Below are 18,415 nucleotides of genomic sequence, written 5' to 3'. Positions count from 1 at the left end.
TTTCCTGAGGGTCATCGGCAAATCCGCGATTGCATCTTAGCACAATGAATAAAAAATGTTCCTAAACCTCACTAGGGAGTCGCAATGGCGGCATTTATGGTTGATATCTTGCAGCATTGTTTTCTCGACACTTGCGTTCGCCTATTAACGATGAAATCAAGACTGAATAATTAGTAAATGATCTTAGAAGCTCTTGTCAAAAATTATCACGCCAAATTTCTTCCGTATCCACAGAATTAGTTTATATAACAAAACTGACTAAATTTATATTATTATATGTACATTAGTTTATTGTAAATAATTTTATTTTTATGAAGAAACTATAATATTTCAGTTGTTACATATTTTTATTTAATGGTGGTACTGGCATGGTAATAAATCTGGCAACTCCAATCAACGCGCATGTCGCGCCTGTTGCCAGTGCGACTCAAAGCATACTGTATTCTGGTGGAAAGCAAAGTGTTAGTCACTTTAGTGAAAAGCGTACCGGTGTACCAGTTGCTTTGGTGCCTTTATCAATCAATCATTTATTTCGGTACTCTGACATAAAAACAAAACAGCACAAAAAGTAGACGAACAAACAAAATGCAGAGATACCTGGAAGGCGAGCATTACTTGAAATAAAGTTAAAAAACGTAAACGTAAAAAACGCCCTTCAATCATTGAGTTTTTGTATTGGAGCTGTTGCTTTTTACAAAAATTGGTTGTTTTTTGTTGGCCCCAGCAGTCAGCAATGAAATGAGAATAGTGTTCTGAATGTTTACATACAACATAGGTGCGAAAAACGTGGGGTTAGGCCAGAATTGCTGGTTTGGAATTAATTGTACGGTAGTTGATCACATATCAGCATACCGTACTGGATAATATACCGTACCACCTTGGCCAAAGTTGAATCAAAATTGCCAACACTGCAACATGACATTACCTCTTTGAAATCACAGATAGGCTAAAACTCAATTTACAGATTTTGTAATATAGTCTAGGTACCGGTACATTTCTGCATTTTCTTTTTTGGAAAGGGCCATCGTATATATATATATATACAATATAATATACTTGAGGAGGTAGATATAGTATCTTTCCCCAGTTTAATACTTCTATTAATCTTAGACATAGCTATAATAAAATATGGAGGAGGGAATAGTAAAGCCTAAAAGTCAACGACATAGAAGAGTTCTCGAACAAAGAGCTCCCAAGATATTTGAAAATGATAAAACTGCTCTCTTCATAAGAGGTGGAAACACGAGCAACATAATTACAACTGCTCTGCAAGAACTTCACATGATGAAAAAACCCGGTTCAATTCTTTTCAAGAAACGAAATATAAGTCGGCCATTTGAAGATGCGTCTTCTATAGAATTTCTAACAAAAATGAACGACGCATCATTGTTTTTATTCGGTTCACATTCAAAGAAAAGGCCGAATAATCTTGTCATTGGTAGAACTTACGATCGCCAAGTATTGGATATGTTTGAACTTGGAATCGAAAATTTCAAATCGTTCAAGGACTTTTTAGGTGAAAAATGTGGAATTGGTGCAAAACCTTGCTTAATTTTTAATAGCGAAAATTTTGAAACTGATTCAGAACTTCGACGTTTGAAATCTTTGTTTATCGATTTCTTTCGGGGACCAGTTGTTTCCAACGTCACATTGAAAGGTCTTGAACATGTCATGAGTTTTACTGTAGTCGATGAGAAAATTTTGTTGCGAAATTACAAGGTTAATTTGAAAAAATCTGGCACAAGAACGCCACGTATTGAGCTACAGGAAATGGGACCTAACTTTGATTTCATTTTACGGAGAACCAAACTTGCTTCTGATGACTTGTATAAGAGAGCATGTAGAAAACCGAAGGCTGCTAAAGTGTCAAAGGTCAAGAATATTTCAAGAGGGAATCTTGGTGAAAAACGGGGCCGTATTCATATGACAAAGCAGGACATGGGGTCGTTACAGCTTCGTAAGGTCAAGGCACTGAAACGAAAATTGCCTACTGCCAATGATGGAGACAAAAAAACAAAAACATCGGACTGATGATTAGTAAATAATATTTGTTGATCATTTGCAATATTATCTTACGCAGTGTTCTTGGATATAATTACATCTCAGAACAATGGCTCAGATCAATTTGAGATGGGTGGAAACTGCTTAATATGTGCAGGACATAGCTATTTCAAAATGTGTTGACTTGATCCCCAGTGGCATCAATGCTTCGTCACAAATATAGATTGCCATTTTATCTCTAAAATCAAGGTTATTTCGAGAGTAGTATTGATACTAGGTTTGTTAATAAAGACTTTCATTGCTTGCGCTGATCTCAAATCGTATATTCTGATATTTGGATGCTCTGATTCAAATAAAATGATTGGAGATCTATTTGTTGAGCCTGCATAAGATAGTTAGTGAATAAACTAACTACTATGCCATTGAATTATATTTAGTCTAGTTTAGCGTTGGTTTACCGAGCCTTAATCATTCTCCCACCCGATGGTATAAAATACATTACTGTAGCATTGAAACGGTATAAAGACGTTCTTCAATTTTTTTCTATTTCTCAAAGTCCAAAACACTTAGCTAAAGAGACCTTACAATATGGAATTGGCACACGAGTCGTTTCGATGTCTTTTATCTCCCTAGTAGTTAAGTGAAAAAAAAACTATTGCACTTTTTCCTCCTAATTTTGCAAATGCATACAAGATATAATACAACATAAACCATTAGTTTTTATTTTAAACATATGAATGCAGCAATTATAAATAATAGTAGATGAACATTTCTAAAAATGAAATACACCATACTGCCTCTAATGATGAGACTGGTTGGGTTGGTTTGCACATGATTAAGTTGCTTCCCCATCCCTCAGATTATAGACCACGTTGAGTTCTTCTCAGAGAAAAATTCACTGAATTTGTATTCGACTGGAAGCTCCAACCCTTTGGTTATTGCACTTTTTCACAAAGTTGGCATTGACTTCGCATGCCTGATTGAGTACCGCAAGCTTACAATAAACTTCACATTAGTTGTAGATTCTCCATAAAAGCACTATGGCAACAAATCTGTTTGAATATGCCTTGCTATATCTGATACTTCTTCATGGTGATTGGAACTTACAATCTCCAGAATATATGGTTAGAAATGAGTCTGCTGTCCCAACAGCAAGATGAGCCTAGAAAAAGAGAATTCATATGAAACAAGACAGGTGTTTTTAGCACACATTTGTGCAAGGCTGTTGCGTCATTTTGAGTTTGCAGATAGGTGAAGTGTGCAATGCATAAAAAATAAACCAACCTGAAAAGGTTCCTCCACTACACATATAACTGGTTAGTTATTCCCTCACCCAGACTACCCAGGCAGAAGCATGTGCAGAAATTTTTATAGAGAAGTTGAGCGTGACTAGCCAAACCAATCTTTAAATTTTGGGGTTCTCATTGAACCCTTTGCCAATCGTATTCTACCCAATTCATCCAAATATTGAATATAATTGTAATACTAACTCACCAATCTTGGATGAAATCTCATGCATGTAATGAAACCAATACGTTGCCCTAAGAATCCATCATAATATTTAACATGAGCTAGTTCTTCTGCATCGTGACTGAAGAAATACATCGATTGATTGGGAGAACCACTGTTAAAAAAAATGGTCTGATTAACATGGAATCATCAGAGCAATACAAAACTGGAAAGCAGATTAGCAGTGACACAAAGCAGTTTGGTATTTTTGAATAGTATACATACCAGACAATTAATGGCAAATGCAAATGAGCGTCCTGACATCTTATACCAGAATGAATATTGATAGATTGCAATGACTCCAAACTTCTTACATCCCATATTTTGACATCACCACTTTCACTGAAAAAACAAAAATGATCATATCATGTTTAATGTGAGGGTATGATACACTATACCCATCAATTTATCTTTATAAATACCTGGAACTGACGAGGAAATCTTGTTGATCAGGTAGAAATACTGTATTAACAACCCAACTTTCGTGAGCACGTAACACTTTGGTTTTCCTGTTGAAGAAACAATTACAGCATATTCAAAAATACAAAAACGTTTTCAGTTAAATTAAGACCAACCTTAGATTCAGTAGTCTGAAATGAATCTTTTCAGTTGCACATTTACACCAAATTTGTTTTTGGTCATAAATTACTATATATATTATCATATAGCCAAAGTCAAAAATATTCAGTTTGTGCAAAGGAGCGTGCTTGCCGTACCGAACTTGGCATATTTCCCATTTATATATATTTAAAAAGTGAAATTAAACTTTGAATCTTCCAAAGCGATTGCTTGTTTTTGAATAAAATAAAGAAACACGATTTGAGCCAGTATCATTCTTAGAAATGTCTCACCCATTTACAGATTGATCTCTTGTATCAAACATTCGAATAGTACCATCCCCACATCCGGCTATCAACAGATTATTCTGATCATCCAGAGATAATGATGTGACACAACTATCAGCACCAGTTGATAATTCCTGATAATATAAATGTTGATAATAAGACATCATTACAAATTTACTAAATACTTTTAATATCACTAATTGACAAATAGACTGCTGGAAATAATCAGTAGGATAGGAATTCACATTTAAAACTGCCAGATGCCAAACTAAGGCCTTTTGTCTGGTTACCAGTCCATGTCGGGTTATGGGATTAGTTAGCTCTTTGTTTGTTTAGCTCTTTGTTTCTGATGCATTTGCTTGATGGTGGAGGAAGCCGTAACTGACCAATGGCTACATAAACAAACCACCCTCTGAAGGCATACCACAACCTCTCTTATCCAGTACCAGTCCATGTCATTTTTTAGTGTAACCACCTTATCAACCAAATACAAAAACTGCTATTGACCCTTTCCCTGAAATGCCCAAAAAAGTTAGGAAATTACCTGAACACGTTGTTCAGTTACAGTGTCCCATACTTGTATATTTCTTGAATCACCTGCAGTATATAACTGTAGATTTTTTTGATCCCACGATAAAATAAGACCTGCACCACGAGCTGATGGTAATGATTCAATTGCGGCCTGTACAAAAAATAAGCAAGGTCACTGACGTCTCAGCAAAGTCATGGCTGACCACTGAATTGCCAAGAGCTTCCCAAACTATATAAAGTGTCAGTGGTGAGTTATGTTTCAGTAAATACCACCAAAGAAGTACAAGTGTGGGCGGGGCAGGGCTTAAAAAGTGAAACTTAACTATGATGGCATCGCTGTTTGAAACTTTGGGTGTAATAAATTAGGTAGGCAAGGTTGAACTGCAAAAATGTTTCCGGTTCTTCCAAACTTGTAGTAGCTGGTTACCTAGCAACAACTTGGAGAGAGCCTAGTTCAGAGCAAAAGACCTATAAAAAAGTGAATCCTTGAGATGACGCAGTGAGTTCTACACAAGGTAACAATCTTCAATAAAAATGTATTGCAATACGTTGCAGTGAAATCCAGCATTGTTTATGTCGTAAACATGTACACTTAACACAAAAACCTTATATGTATTATTAATGTAGAAAATACTTTATTTTCTTGGATTTCATTATTAAAAAAGCAAACCTGCCATCCTGTAACAAGTTCGGCACCAGTGTTTTGATTTTCACAACAATCCCTCCATACTCTGACACAACCATCATCTAAACAGAATATGAAACTGCATGTTACAATTTTTATTTCTAAGCATTACAGGCTGTCAATGTCAGCAACAAAAATGGCAAAACAAGATTTAACCGTGGCATGTGAAAATGATAACCTTATTTCTAGGCAGAGGCGCAGGAGATAACTACATTTTAGAAATATCAATGAAATGCTCAGCTGTCCAGTGAAAATCCAAACCAATTACCTGTTCCAACTAGTAGCAAAGGATCATCTGATGTATTAATAAATTCCATACTTGATATTTTTGTATTTGAGGAATTACCATTGCGAAATTTACCTTCCCGAACACCTTTTTCCCAATTCCATATACTAGAGAGAAAAAAACGAATTAAGCACAAAATTAAAATATTTATAGAATCTTATTAAAGTTACCAAATTTAACTTTCTATGTGAATCATTCTCTTACAATCAAATTGACAGCAACAGAAATTTTTATAGGCCGCATTTTGCATAGTAAAGTATATCATAGTAAAAAATTTAATTTTACAACTAGAAATCAGCTTTTATTTTTCTATGTGAATAATCTGAAGAATATAAATAAATCTAACATAAACATTGTTCATTATAGTTGACTCGACCCAAAATATCTTCTAATTCTGCTAGTCAATGTTTCAAACCAAAGTTGTAATTTCTCATAATAAACAAATAAAAATAAAATAATGACCTTATTTCTTTTTTATCAGCAACGAGTAAACTTTTATCATGAGGATGAAAACACAAGCACGAAGGAATTTGAGAATTTTTCCATTGAAATTGTTGTTCACTGAGACAGCTTGTATCTGATCAAATAGGTAGAAAATTATAAGAGATAGATTGTCAATTAAATAGTGGAGTAAGGTGAATAAAAATTTGATTTTAAATGATGTGATTTGGCCTTCACTTATTGGTTGGAGCGTTGGACCTAATTATATTGGAAAGATGGATAGAAGATCTCGGGATAAACTTAGCGACTAGCCAGTCTAGTCACACTGCCTCATAAAAAGCGATAAAATGGAACAATCAACTTGAAAAACTTTAGTCATCTCTAATATGTACTACCTCTAACATGACAGCTTATACAGAGCCTCGTTTAGAATGACAGTGCAAATACATTCAAAAAAAAATATTTCTGATATCAAACTCATAATTACCATAAGTTTCTCTCATTCTTGTTATATCATTCTGCATGTTAACATATCTTGTCAAATTTAAATGACGTTTAACTGGATCTTCTTCTACCACTGTAGCTGAGGTAACCTGATAAAAATACAAGAAAGCAATGCTCCAAGTATTTTGCCCTTATACGGCCTACCCTGAAATCATTTAAACACTTCAAATCGAAAGCCAATTGCTGTAGCAATTAACAACGGTACTGGCAAGGCCTTACTTTATCACTGGGTTTGTCGAAAAGATCCTGAAGTAATGCCAAATGGTAGCGAGATATGCAAAAATTGCAAAATTTTGTGAGAAATATAGAATCCAATAGTAGGCACTACACGAAGAAATTAAGTATTGAAAATTTAATTGGTCCATTCGTTGCAGAGACATTTTTTTCACAACAACAATAATTTTATAAAATTTGGTGTTTGAAAAACAACAAGGTGTAATTACCCTTATCCTGGCTTTCAAAGAATTCTAGGAAATGTTAGACAAGATGAGTATTAGCTCATAACCTGTATTAGGCGTTCAACAACAATTATAAATAATCTCACATTTGTTGAAGGTTTAGCAAAAACCGAAGCACTCCATTCACAAAATTCAGTTGAACAAATCTTCTCTTGCGTTATTATCGAAGTTATATCAACTCGAGATGACTGAAAAACAAAAGTGATGTTTCACTGCAAAAGCTTTTGTTTGTAATCAAAATAGTCAATCACTTCTGTTAGATGCTACCTACCTGTCTGGGTAGCGAGTTGGGATTTGGTTTATTATCTGGAGGTCGACCAAACAATTTTCTTGTTCTTGAGTAAGGTGTAAGAGGTATTGGTATGACTTTTGAATCCACTTCACTCCTGTTATGAGAAAGATAGAACATTTGATTTAGAAAAGAAATTTATAATGTTCACTTTTCATTTTAACAGTTTAAAATTAATAATGAAATAAGGGGAACACTGGCATAGAGTTGGAATAAAATAGATTTGTGACTGACTCGGAATCTTCAAAAGATGTTGACGATCTTCTTTGTAATCTCGGACTAGAAGGTAATGAAGATGACAGTTCTTGTGATTCAGAGGTTTTTTGATTGTGTCGATTAAATATCTGAAACAAAAAAAAGGTCTTTAAAACAGCGGAATTTCCATATGTTCCAAACAGTTTGGAATTTAACACTTTCGTCAAAAATGATAATTTTCGGATAATTAGTTCTAGGTGAAAGCCATAAATCATAATTTCAGTTGAAAATAATACATATTTCCACAAAATAACAATCATTTGAATCATTAAAATTTCATGAAAAATATAATTTCGAATTTCAACAGCATCGAAGAAATTTGAAAAAAATTTATCATAATACCTGTACTTTTTCCAAAATATTGCTAACGATAGTACGACTGAGTTCGGATACTTCAGGATAAGGATCAATTGCAAGTGAGAGAAGTAATTTCCATATGTTTGTATATACAGAACTATATAATAAACCTGAAATAAATTGGAGTGATCAGGATAGTAGGCTAAAATGTGGTATCGAGGCATGTTTCGGTATAAATGGAGGCAAGTGTAAAAATTTGCAATACTACCACTACCACTGAAAATAACTTTGCATGGTTTTATGCGTTTCTGTCAGAAATAAATATGTGTTATAGGACTTCTGAATGTTCACATCATCGCTGATATTTTATGGCACCTTCCATCATCTAACACCATAGTACTAATGACTGGATAGCTATACCTTCACTACACTTTGGATTGGGGACCAGACAGAAGGTCATGTTATATCAGCCTTTTTCTCTCCGAAGTAGATACGCAAATTATAAATGTAGCATTCATATAGCCATAAGAAAAATAAAATTCATGATTTTTATTTCATGAATATAACTTTTTTTGGCTTTCACTATTTTTTCACATGCATTTGCCAGTAACCCATCTACCTGAATTAGCTGGTATACCAGAGAATGATATTTGTCTCAATCTATCTAATCTCTTCGTTGTCAATGGTCCTTCATCAACAGATGGAGATGGATTGATAGAAAATTGATTCGCAGGAGGAAAGTACGAACCATCATTACCAGGACTCAAAGATTCATTCAGATCTCCTGAACCTAAATTAACAAAGCATAATATGACAGGTACTACACATTATTACAAAAAATGAGGATTTAAATCTACATTGAAATAATTATGGATGTGCAATAAGTTGGTATTACTGCAAACATAGTCAAATTCAATTTAAAATATAATTATTTCGCATCAAAACCATGATGGTTTATTTTGTGGTTCCCAACCTTTTATGGCTTGTGGCCTTCTTTCGGAGGCTTTTAGTGCTCATGGCCTCCTGTTTATCATTCCAGCACTATTTATAATGTTATTTTGATTGGTAGATTCCAAATACCATTATGTTCAAACAAATCATGCTCACAAAGTGAAAACACCCTGTGAAATAACTTTATCGGATCCCTATTACGACAACTATTTTTAAAATCCGAATCCCTTTTTTCTCAATTTAATGTAATACAGATTTATACACACAACTATATCTAAAGAAAAAAAGCCCTTAAATCTAGATTCTTTGAAAAACAAGTTTTGCTCAACAGAATATCTTACGCAATAACATCTAAACATTAAAATCAATCTTGAACACTCACTCATTTGAGGTTTAAGCAGAGCAACATTTGCAGGTAATGTCCCTAAACTATCATATCTTGTTCTGCTCGATGTAAGATTCAGTGAAGCTTGAGAAATCGAGCTGTTCAGTTTTCTTCCAGATTTTCCATGTAATGGTCCGAATGGCATTTGTACTGAAGCCGATCTTTTATGATGGTCAGCTGGAAAATTGCAATGAATATGTCAAATGTATATATATATATTTTTTTTTTTTTTTTCAAATAATGTTCTTATGTCTTCACTCTGAACATTCTGCATTGTATATTCGATTTATTACACTTTGGGTGAGTAGACATGGGGTTTGCACTCCAAAATAACTCAAACAAGAGTTAATTTTTTTTAGTGGTCCGATTTTGATGGGGCTGTGATGCCAAATTCTTAGCCATTTATAATAAATGATTTCTGCTCTTTCAATTCGGAGAAAATCAAATATTTGTAGTATGCAATCTCCTAATTCGCCTGTTGATAATGCCAAGAAAACAAGTGCTTTTTTCGTTTCTGTTAAATACCACCATTAGAAGTCTAAAATTCAGACTACTGAGAATATGAAATTTCAAATCCAGCGCTAACTCTCAACATTATAAAAAAGTGACTATTTTCAGAAAGCGAATTATAAAATGAACGAGAGAACAATGCTCAAATATATGGACAGTCGGACATGAAGTAGTGCGGATATCTGAAGTAGTACGGATATCTAATCTTTCACAGTACATACAGATACCATTACAGTACTTTTCCGACTACGACTGACCACTATATTGCAACGGTCGTGGAACTGCCACAAGGTGTGCGCGCACTTTTCAATTTTGAAGGTGTCATCATTCACAAAATTGGTACAGTAATTGAAAAAGAAAGTAATTTGGGTACAACAACATACCCAATGCATCTAGATTCCTTTCTTCTTCCAGAAATCTACAAGCTACGGCACAGAAACTACTATCATAACAAGAAACGAATCTTTGTAACGCAGCAGCAAGTTCTCTACGAACAAGAGGACTTCCATCAACTTGTCGCACAGGGATGAGGGCATTACCAACACTATGATCAATATGCGTGGCATGATCACTACCAGCTTCTGGTTGATTGTCTACGAAAGTACCAAGTGCAAATACTGCAGCAGCTCGGACCTGAACATTAGAACAGAAATTGTGATATATGTATTAGTAGTATCTTAGTATTACTGTGAGCTAGATCATTGGTTCCCAACCTTTTTTTCAAGCGATCCAAATTTTGTGAATTTATCATGTGACCTGAGGATATGCTCAAATACCAAACAGCGTTTAGTGTTTTCATGGCCGCAAAATTCAAAAATTTGATTATAAAATATAAAGAATCATATTTACATAACATTTATTTCAATATTATTATTGCCATTAGTGATTTTTTGAAATTGTGGTGTGGCTTTACTCGAGCAAGGAAAAAGCTCCCAAGTTTCTACGCTGCGATACCATCCAATCACTATCGAGCAACACTTCAATACCAAATCCAAAATAAGCAATAAAATTTACTAGGAAATAAAATTAACCCGTTGGGGTCGACCTGTTATTTAACACAACTTGATTATATAAGTAAAGTAGCATTTACCTCTGGATAAGGATCATCTAACAATTCATATAATTTCTCATGCGCACTTTCTCTAACTCCTCTCCATCTCGCAGCATCATAGTTGGTCCATACATGACCTATTGTAAAATTAAATGAAATATAAGTCAATCTGCACAATATTTTTTGATTTATAATTGGCTTATTTAGTAATAACATACCTAAGCATATTGCCACCCATTGTCTTAATTGCCATGTAGTAGGACCAGCGTAAGTGTCATCAAATTGGTCGAGACACGTTGCAACAATGTTTGCTTGAAGACAGGCTTCCTGTCCTGCAGGATAGTCTCTCATTATTTCAGTAAGCACAAACGTGGCCATCGTCCGATGTTCTGATGACATATGAGGATCTTGTAAAACTCTCAAGAAATAATGATGACCGCCATCTTTGACTAGATCAGCTTGACAGGCCTTGAAAAAAAAATTAGGACTTTTTATTGACAGAGAAATGCACCCTAAAAGAATCAACAGTGGTGAACAAGAACAATAGCTTGTTTATAAATGTTTCAGGGTAATTCTCCAACAATAAACTTCTAAGCAAGATTTAAAAGATTACGAAAGATTTACGTTATTACGAAAATAATACAACAGAGAAAACAACTTTCGAACCTTATATAACAAAGCAAAAACTGGTAGTTGAACATAACAAATTGGCTAGGTGGTATTGGATTGTCTTGAGTCTTGTTAAACGTAGATTTGTGAAACTTCACAGATATAAAAACTGAATCGCAACATTTATACATTTTCATTCTGGCGATAGATCATGAATACTATGAAGTTACTCACACAATCAACAGCTAAAATTTTTGCCCAGATAAAAACGAGCAGAGGTCGTAGTTCTTTCGCCAAACTTTGCAGAAGCTTCAATACATATGGAAAAATTCCAACTGATAATGCCAAGCTGACAGCCCATGGTCCAAGATCAAGGAAACTACCAAGAAGTTCAAGTGCTCGCAATCTGTGAACTTGACTAAGAAGAACCTAGGAATAAATAATGCAGTTATTTCAAATAAGAAAAATAGCAATACGTCTTTAAGTATAGTAGTTGAAGTCAATGGAAAAAATATTGGTGTAACTGTGCCAGTTTGTTTTATATTGTATTCTTATCTGCCATGTCTATGTCAAATATATAAGAAACAATTAAATTCAGTAGCTAATAGCTATTACCATGCCCTAACTGGCCTTCTTGGCATTAATCGTCCTAAGGCATATCCTACATTTCACAAGTCAAGAAATTAATAAACAAAGTGCAATGAAGTATTGTAAAAATAAATAATGGTAAAAAAATAAAATAAAAAAATAAAATACATAATGGTATTTCATTTACATCTCCAACCTTAATTCAATTAAGAATGATAATAAATTTATTCAATATTACCCTTCATCGTTTTATTTTCCACGAGCAATAGAAAATTTCATTTTTGACCTACAGGGAGAACTGAAGTATCGCACAATAAATAATAAAAGTTAGTGTTTCCTTATACAAATAACAATAATATCCTTTATTCAAACAAAAGGGGTTAAAACAAACCTGAAGAACAATAGGCAGTTGTTCCGGAGGTTCGCGCTCTTCAACTCCCAACCTCAGCCATACTTGAAATGCTGTCAGATGCTGGGCGAAAAATGGACTATGCTGAAAATACAAAACTTTCATTTATTTATTTGTGGTTATAAAAATATCAGACTTACAGTAGGTCTCATTTCTAAAGCCTGGGTGAAACTTACCATATTATTACTGTATGAATGACTTCTTGGTAACAAACTTACTCATAGTAAACTACATCTAAGATAAAGTAGTTAGACTACCAAAATAATTCCACATATTTAAAAGAGTGGAATCAACAGAATACAAAATCATAATATTAATTAAAACAGAAAGCGTATAAATAACTTTTTGTACCATCTTTTTCCAGTCTCAAGAACACTATATATTCATATGAAAATGCATAAATTTCATGATTTCAATGTATAGCAAACCTGAAACTGGTAGTTACTGGCTTCCTCAAGCATAGCGGGCAATTGAGAGAGGCAAATATCCACAGCATGGTCCCATGCTGCCCACATAGGATGTCGAAATGTAGGGGGCAGAGGTGGATGGGAAACTGGAGTGCAGTGATATGAACGCATGATCCTCTCAGCGAGTAGGAAATTGCGAAACAAACTAGCAACGAGTAGGTCTTGACGAAATAATTTTTGGAACAAATCTGGAAAAATGAGTTTGATTCAATTTTATTCTACTATGAATATGGATAGGTCATATAAAACAGAATTTTTACGATAAGTCTCAAGACTTTATATGATGAAATAGAGTCTTGCTACATACAATCATAAGTGTGCAAATGTTTGTCTGACAATGTCTGGCTTCGAACGGCCAAAAACATTACAGAAATACATTATTTTCAGTGTGCAGCAATACTTTTGTATACTTAAGAACTGTGGTTCTCAAACTTTTTAGGTCGTCCTTTTTAGAATTTGTCAAGTCTCGCGCTTCACCTCAAAAATAACTAGCTAAGATAAGCATAAGATCATATCATGGAGGCAAATAGAAAAACTAGGCCTGCTACATATCACCAGGGTTGTCTGTATTTACCTCTTGGCAAAGTGTTCCATGCAATAGTATCAGTAATGGCTGTAAATATCCAATTCAATTCACCAAGTGGAGTTCTTCTGTCATTCAGTCTTCCTGGAATCCTTGAAAACAAATGAAAGTTTTTTTTTTTTTTTTACTTGTAACGAAGACCTATTATAGATATTGCACACAAAAGATTTGGACACTATTTTTTTTTTAATAAAGGAGCGTGAAATCAACTTGTTCGAGAAAGTGTACAATACTTCGGCAAGATATTTTAGAGATTTTCCACTTGTTCCACTCTGTCCCTATTTTACTCGATAGAGAATGTATATTAAAAAATTCTGACTTTCGAATCTCTTTTTCACATTCGTCCAATAATAAAAAGCTGTAATTCTAATAAATACATACTTCTCAATCAATGACAGAGTTACTGAGGGCACCAGGGAGCCATGTTTCTGAAGGCAAAACCACTGAAGTGCAATTTTGATTGGAGTAGTCAAGCAGGAAGTAAAAAGGTCAGCAGGAAGTTCTGGATTCATTGGCAAGAGTTGAGATTCTGAACAAGCAGCAAGCTGGATGCAGTTTTTAGCATCAGACATGCTTGGCCCGATTGGATGAATACCATTGATCTGTTGAAAGAAATTTTTATTGTTATCAGTGCTGGAATAATCGAGTTAGGAACTAGGCAGAACTGAGTCGTCCGAATCAGGGAGTTAGACTTTGGGACTTGAGTATGCTGTTGCTAAAATTACAGATTCTTCAAAATTGCGACTTCTAATTCAATAGCAAGAATTTCAGATGGAAACTAAAAAAGTTAGGTATATTATGCATTCTTAAGAGACCATTAACTCTTTTGTTCCGTATGACATATATATTCGTACTACCATCCTTGGTCATAATAATTATTTTCGGACTATTTTACGTTTATGTTCATGTTTTGTGAAGTATTCCGCACTAACTAAATCATTTTGAGCATCCAACTATGATCCGTGCTTGATCTGTCAACATTTTGTTTTTTTGTAAATTTTTTATTTTACTACTAAGTGAATTTTTTTTGTGTAGGTATTTCAAAGCTTAGAGATACACGAAAGTATTTGTCATTACTTCAAAAATAAGTCATTTGAACAAGCGGGAAACAATTTCGCGCACATAATAAACAAACAAAGATTCCAGACAACTATCGTGGACATGCTCTCACATAACATTGATTATTTCGCGTTTCGCTTCGCTTGCGAAGCTGAGTCTGGTTTTTCTGCAAAGGTGACGTAACTCTCTTTCAGAAGAGCGCTTGGAATTTCGTTTCTTTGTAACACGTGTTCATCGAAGCGATAAGAGTGTGAAACGTTCTCTCAAAATTTTTTGAAATTTCTCTCTTCTTACACGCGTAGGGTCGAACGGTTTCGCCTACGTCATTTGGGCGCGTTTTAGTAGGAAGACGCGAAAATAAGCTTTTTAAAGAGATATTGGGGGTGTTCCTTGTACGTTTGGTTAACTGGTCATTACATATTATAAAATGGTACATAAAGTCGATTGTATACAGCGGAAAAAAAGGGTTAAAGAAAATAGCGTTGAGGAAGGAACGATTAGGTAGTCAAGATGCCCCCCAATCTAAAGTCAGGAGATGGGATTCAAATTTGTTGAATAAAAGTCGAGAGTCGTTTTTCAATGATTGGCAATACTATATAGAATTCATACCTGCATGTCTTTCTCCCTTTGTTTTGCAAACATTTTGAAAGAGTTGACAATAACACCAGAATTTGAACAATCATAGACAAATATTGATGGCGTTCCCATCCATGTTTGAAGATCATAAATTGATAGCGGAATATATTGAGTATATGTCTAAAAATAATATACAATTATTAATTAATTCTTTTTGCTATGATAATGCTAAACATGTATTAGGAAAAAGAAGTACCTTGTTGAATACCCAAATTTCACCATTAACAGTTGGCTTCGGAACGCCATGGCCATTATAATGAAATAAAACTCTTTCTTCTTTAGAATTTCTTCGCAATGAAGTACATAATCTTTTGACATCTTCAACTGTCGGATCTAGAGTTTGTTTGTAACGAGCCTACAAAATAATAAATACATAACTGTTTTGTAATATACTAAGTGAATGAATATATATTGTCTTACCATAGGTGACTTATAATTTTTATGTTACAATCTGGTCAGCGAAATATATATCAATACATTAAAACTCTATACAAAATGATAAGACAGGGGGGTGTATTAAAACAGTAATTCTTAAACTTTCACAATCCATGGCCCCCTGCATCTCTATAAAAATACCAAATTTTGAAGTTACATTTTGATCAGTTATTTTATGTTCCATGTTTAATATTAAAAAATTCAACAAAAGAAAGTAAATGCATTATAGTAAAATCACAGTCAATCTATTTAGGCCCTGCTTGTGGCCCGAGAGAACCACTCGTTGGGGGGCCGAGAGCCCTATTTGAGAAACCCTGTAGTAAAATGAATGCAGATACAGAGACTAAAATACTAACAGAATGTCAACTATCCTATTAATAGAGTTCCTGGGTCTGTCTGAATGGCAAGTAAATCTCATCCAACACTGATCATTGATCTCAGTCTGAGATTTGGTCAACCTATTTATTAATATTTTAAGTTTTCAAAGTATAATATTCAAACATCATACTCTTGATTGCCATCTTTCATACTGCTTTTGCAAATTATTTCCGATTGCTTCCAATGCTTTTTGAGGTGTGTAGTTAGATGGATCTATAATAAAAGAAACAAATTATATATAATTCAAGTCCTTTATTACAATAAACAAAGTATTTTAATTAAACAAACCTATCCAACATTCTTGTCTGGCACAAGGTGTTGTTTTCACAACATCTGGAGGATCGACACCAACATTTAAACATAGAACAAGTGCAACGCTGACAGTCTTCATCTAAAAATATAAAATGTGCTACTATTGAATATAGTACTGAGATAAAATCACCAATCAATCCCTTGCTAAAAAAATGCATGCCCATATTATACAATGATTGCAATAGAGCAGTGTTTCCCAACCTTTGATGGCTCGTGGCCCCCTTCCGAAAGCTTTCAGCACTCATGGCCCCCTGTTTATCATTCCAGTGGTATTTATAGTGTTACTTTGATGGGTAGATTCCAAATCCCATTATGTTCAAACAATTCATGTTCAACAAAATGAATCTACCATGTGAAATAACATTTCCAAGCAATGAAACTAGGAACAACAGGAAGTTTTCTTGTCAAGGGAAAAGTAAAATCAGTTTTGCGCCCTGCTCTGTGGCCAATTTACAGGGCCATGGGCCCCCGGCCGAGAACCGCTGTATTAGAGTGTTTATACTTGTAATGAAAAATGTGTACTGTTTTATTTGAAATTTTTATTTATATGTTTATAATGTGAATAATAATAACTCAGTTATTGTTAAAGGAATTAGTTGAAAGAACATTAATACATAGCAAATTAATATTTATATTTAAAGTAATAGTTGCATTTAATAGAATTTCTATAAAACCAATTCTCAACTATTCAAATAATAATATTATTCCAGTAACATCACAATTGAGTGAATATCTTCCATACTAAGTAAATATTCCGCTGAAGGGTTTTATATAAGAAAACACAAATTTTGATACAATGCTTAATTTAATTTGAATATACATTTCAACATTCGATCTACATGAATAGATATGCATACATGTTTCACAAAAATGCAACATTGGATGAAATAATACAATTATCATTAAATAATAATGAACAAAATTGACAGTTATAATATACAACAGAAACACCTACAAAACATCATATAATAAAACGCACCTCTATCAACAAAATTAAACAATTACCCTTTCTTTCATTCTCCATGTTTGTGTGACTGGCTTTGAACTTGTGATGCTTTCCAAGTGTCTTTTTTGTTGAAATGCCAGAGGTAAATTCCATCCTGCTTCCATCATATTATGAAGAATCTCAGCATCCTCATCTACAGTCTCCCCCTCTTTTTCTTCATCCTTTTCAATCCCTCGACCCAACATAGTCTTCAACCAAGCTGATCAATTTACTATAAAACTCTAGTAAAGGAATGGAAGAATGTAGACATTCGGTATAACAATTTTGGCTTCAGCCCTACAAAAGCTGCAAAGCCACAGCTGCACAGATACAAAAAAGGAGAGGTCTGCAAAATAATCAATCTTAACTTCTAAATCTGTATTTTGAATTCTGTAATATCAGTTTCATTGCAAGTTTTGGTCGATAGCATATGTGTAATTATTGAATGGATAGGATTTTCATATGAATCGCTGGGATCTGAATAGAAATCCAAGACTGCAATGATATTAATCACATATCATCATAATCGTACGTAATTTTGTAAAAGAACGACATCCATATTGAGACAAATTAGATTTGACAATACTTGTGATTTTATAGCTTTACTAATGACTTTATACGCCGAGAATATGAGAATGTCACAACACATCTGACATCTTTATGTTTATTTATTATACAGACGCTGTTAAACAGTGAGACAAATTAACATACACACATACAATGAACGCCGCACCATGGTTAACTGAATATAGTTAGCATGGTTAACTGAATATCATGACAAAGCTTTCACGAATATTTTTGCTCAATGCTGCCACCTTGTGAATTTGAACACCGCCACTAACCGTCAGTTTTGACTTGATTGTGTTTTTGTTTTGTCGGTTCCGTTTGAACTTTTATAATACTTTGCAATTCTAGCGCTGAGTTTGGAATAGAAAAGGTATGTAGACTATATGTAA

General features: G+C 34.0%; 2 protein-coding genes across 2 annotated transcripts; one reads left to right on the top strand and one right to left on the bottom strand.

Moving 5' to 3' along the window:
• Nucleotides 1-1,086: 1,086 nt before the first annotated feature.
• LOC120340725 (ribosome production factor 2 homolog) lies at nucleotides 1,087-2,423 on the top strand. The gene has a single exon (XM_039409072.2). It carries the CDS (start codon nucleotides 1,129-1,131, stop codon nucleotides 2,029-2,031), a length of 903 nt encoding a protein of 300 aa, XP_039265006.2. The 5' UTR covers nucleotides 1,087-1,128; the 3' UTR covers nucleotides 2,032-2,423.
• A 284-nt stretch (nucleotides 2,424-2,707) lies between these two features.
• Nucleotides 2,708-17,814, bottom strand: LOC120340724 (regulatory-associated protein of mTOR-like). Its single transcript, XM_039409071.2, has 29 exons — nucleotides 17,480-17,814; nucleotides 16,451-16,553; nucleotides 16,293-16,375; nucleotides 15,546-15,704; nucleotides 15,323-15,469; nucleotides 14,036-14,256; nucleotides 13,646-13,746; nucleotides 13,033-13,259; nucleotides 12,587-12,688; nucleotides 11,842-12,036; nucleotides 11,217-11,466; nucleotides 11,038-11,135; nucleotides 10,331-10,580; nucleotides 9,435-9,614; nucleotides 8,721-8,891; nucleotides 8,147-8,271; nucleotides 7,784-7,893; nucleotides 7,532-7,646; nucleotides 7,347-7,448; nucleotides 6,786-6,891; nucleotides 6,320-6,434; nucleotides 5,840-5,964; nucleotides 5,557-5,633; nucleotides 4,900-5,037; nucleotides 4,362-4,489; nucleotides 3,933-4,019; nucleotides 3,736-3,852; nucleotides 3,496-3,625; nucleotides 2,708-3,163 (listed from the first exon to the last, which is right to left on the bottom strand). Exons 1-29 carry the CDS (start codon nucleotides 17,663-17,665, stop codon nucleotides 3,089-3,091), a joined length of 4,023 nt encoding a protein of 1,340 aa, XP_039265005.2. The 5' UTR covers nucleotides 17,666-17,814; the 3' UTR covers nucleotides 2,708-3,088.
• Between the last annotated feature and the right edge of the window lie 601 nt (nucleotides 17,815-18,415).

This window comes from Styela clava, chromosome 14 (genome assembly GCF_964204865.1).
Source record: "Styela clava chromosome 14, kaStyClav1.hap1.2, whole genome shotgun sequence".
NCBI lineage: Eukaryota > Metazoa > Chordata > Ascidiacea > Stolidobranchia > Styelidae > Styela > Styela clava.
This window is presented reverse-complemented; position numbering and strand designations above follow the sequence as displayed.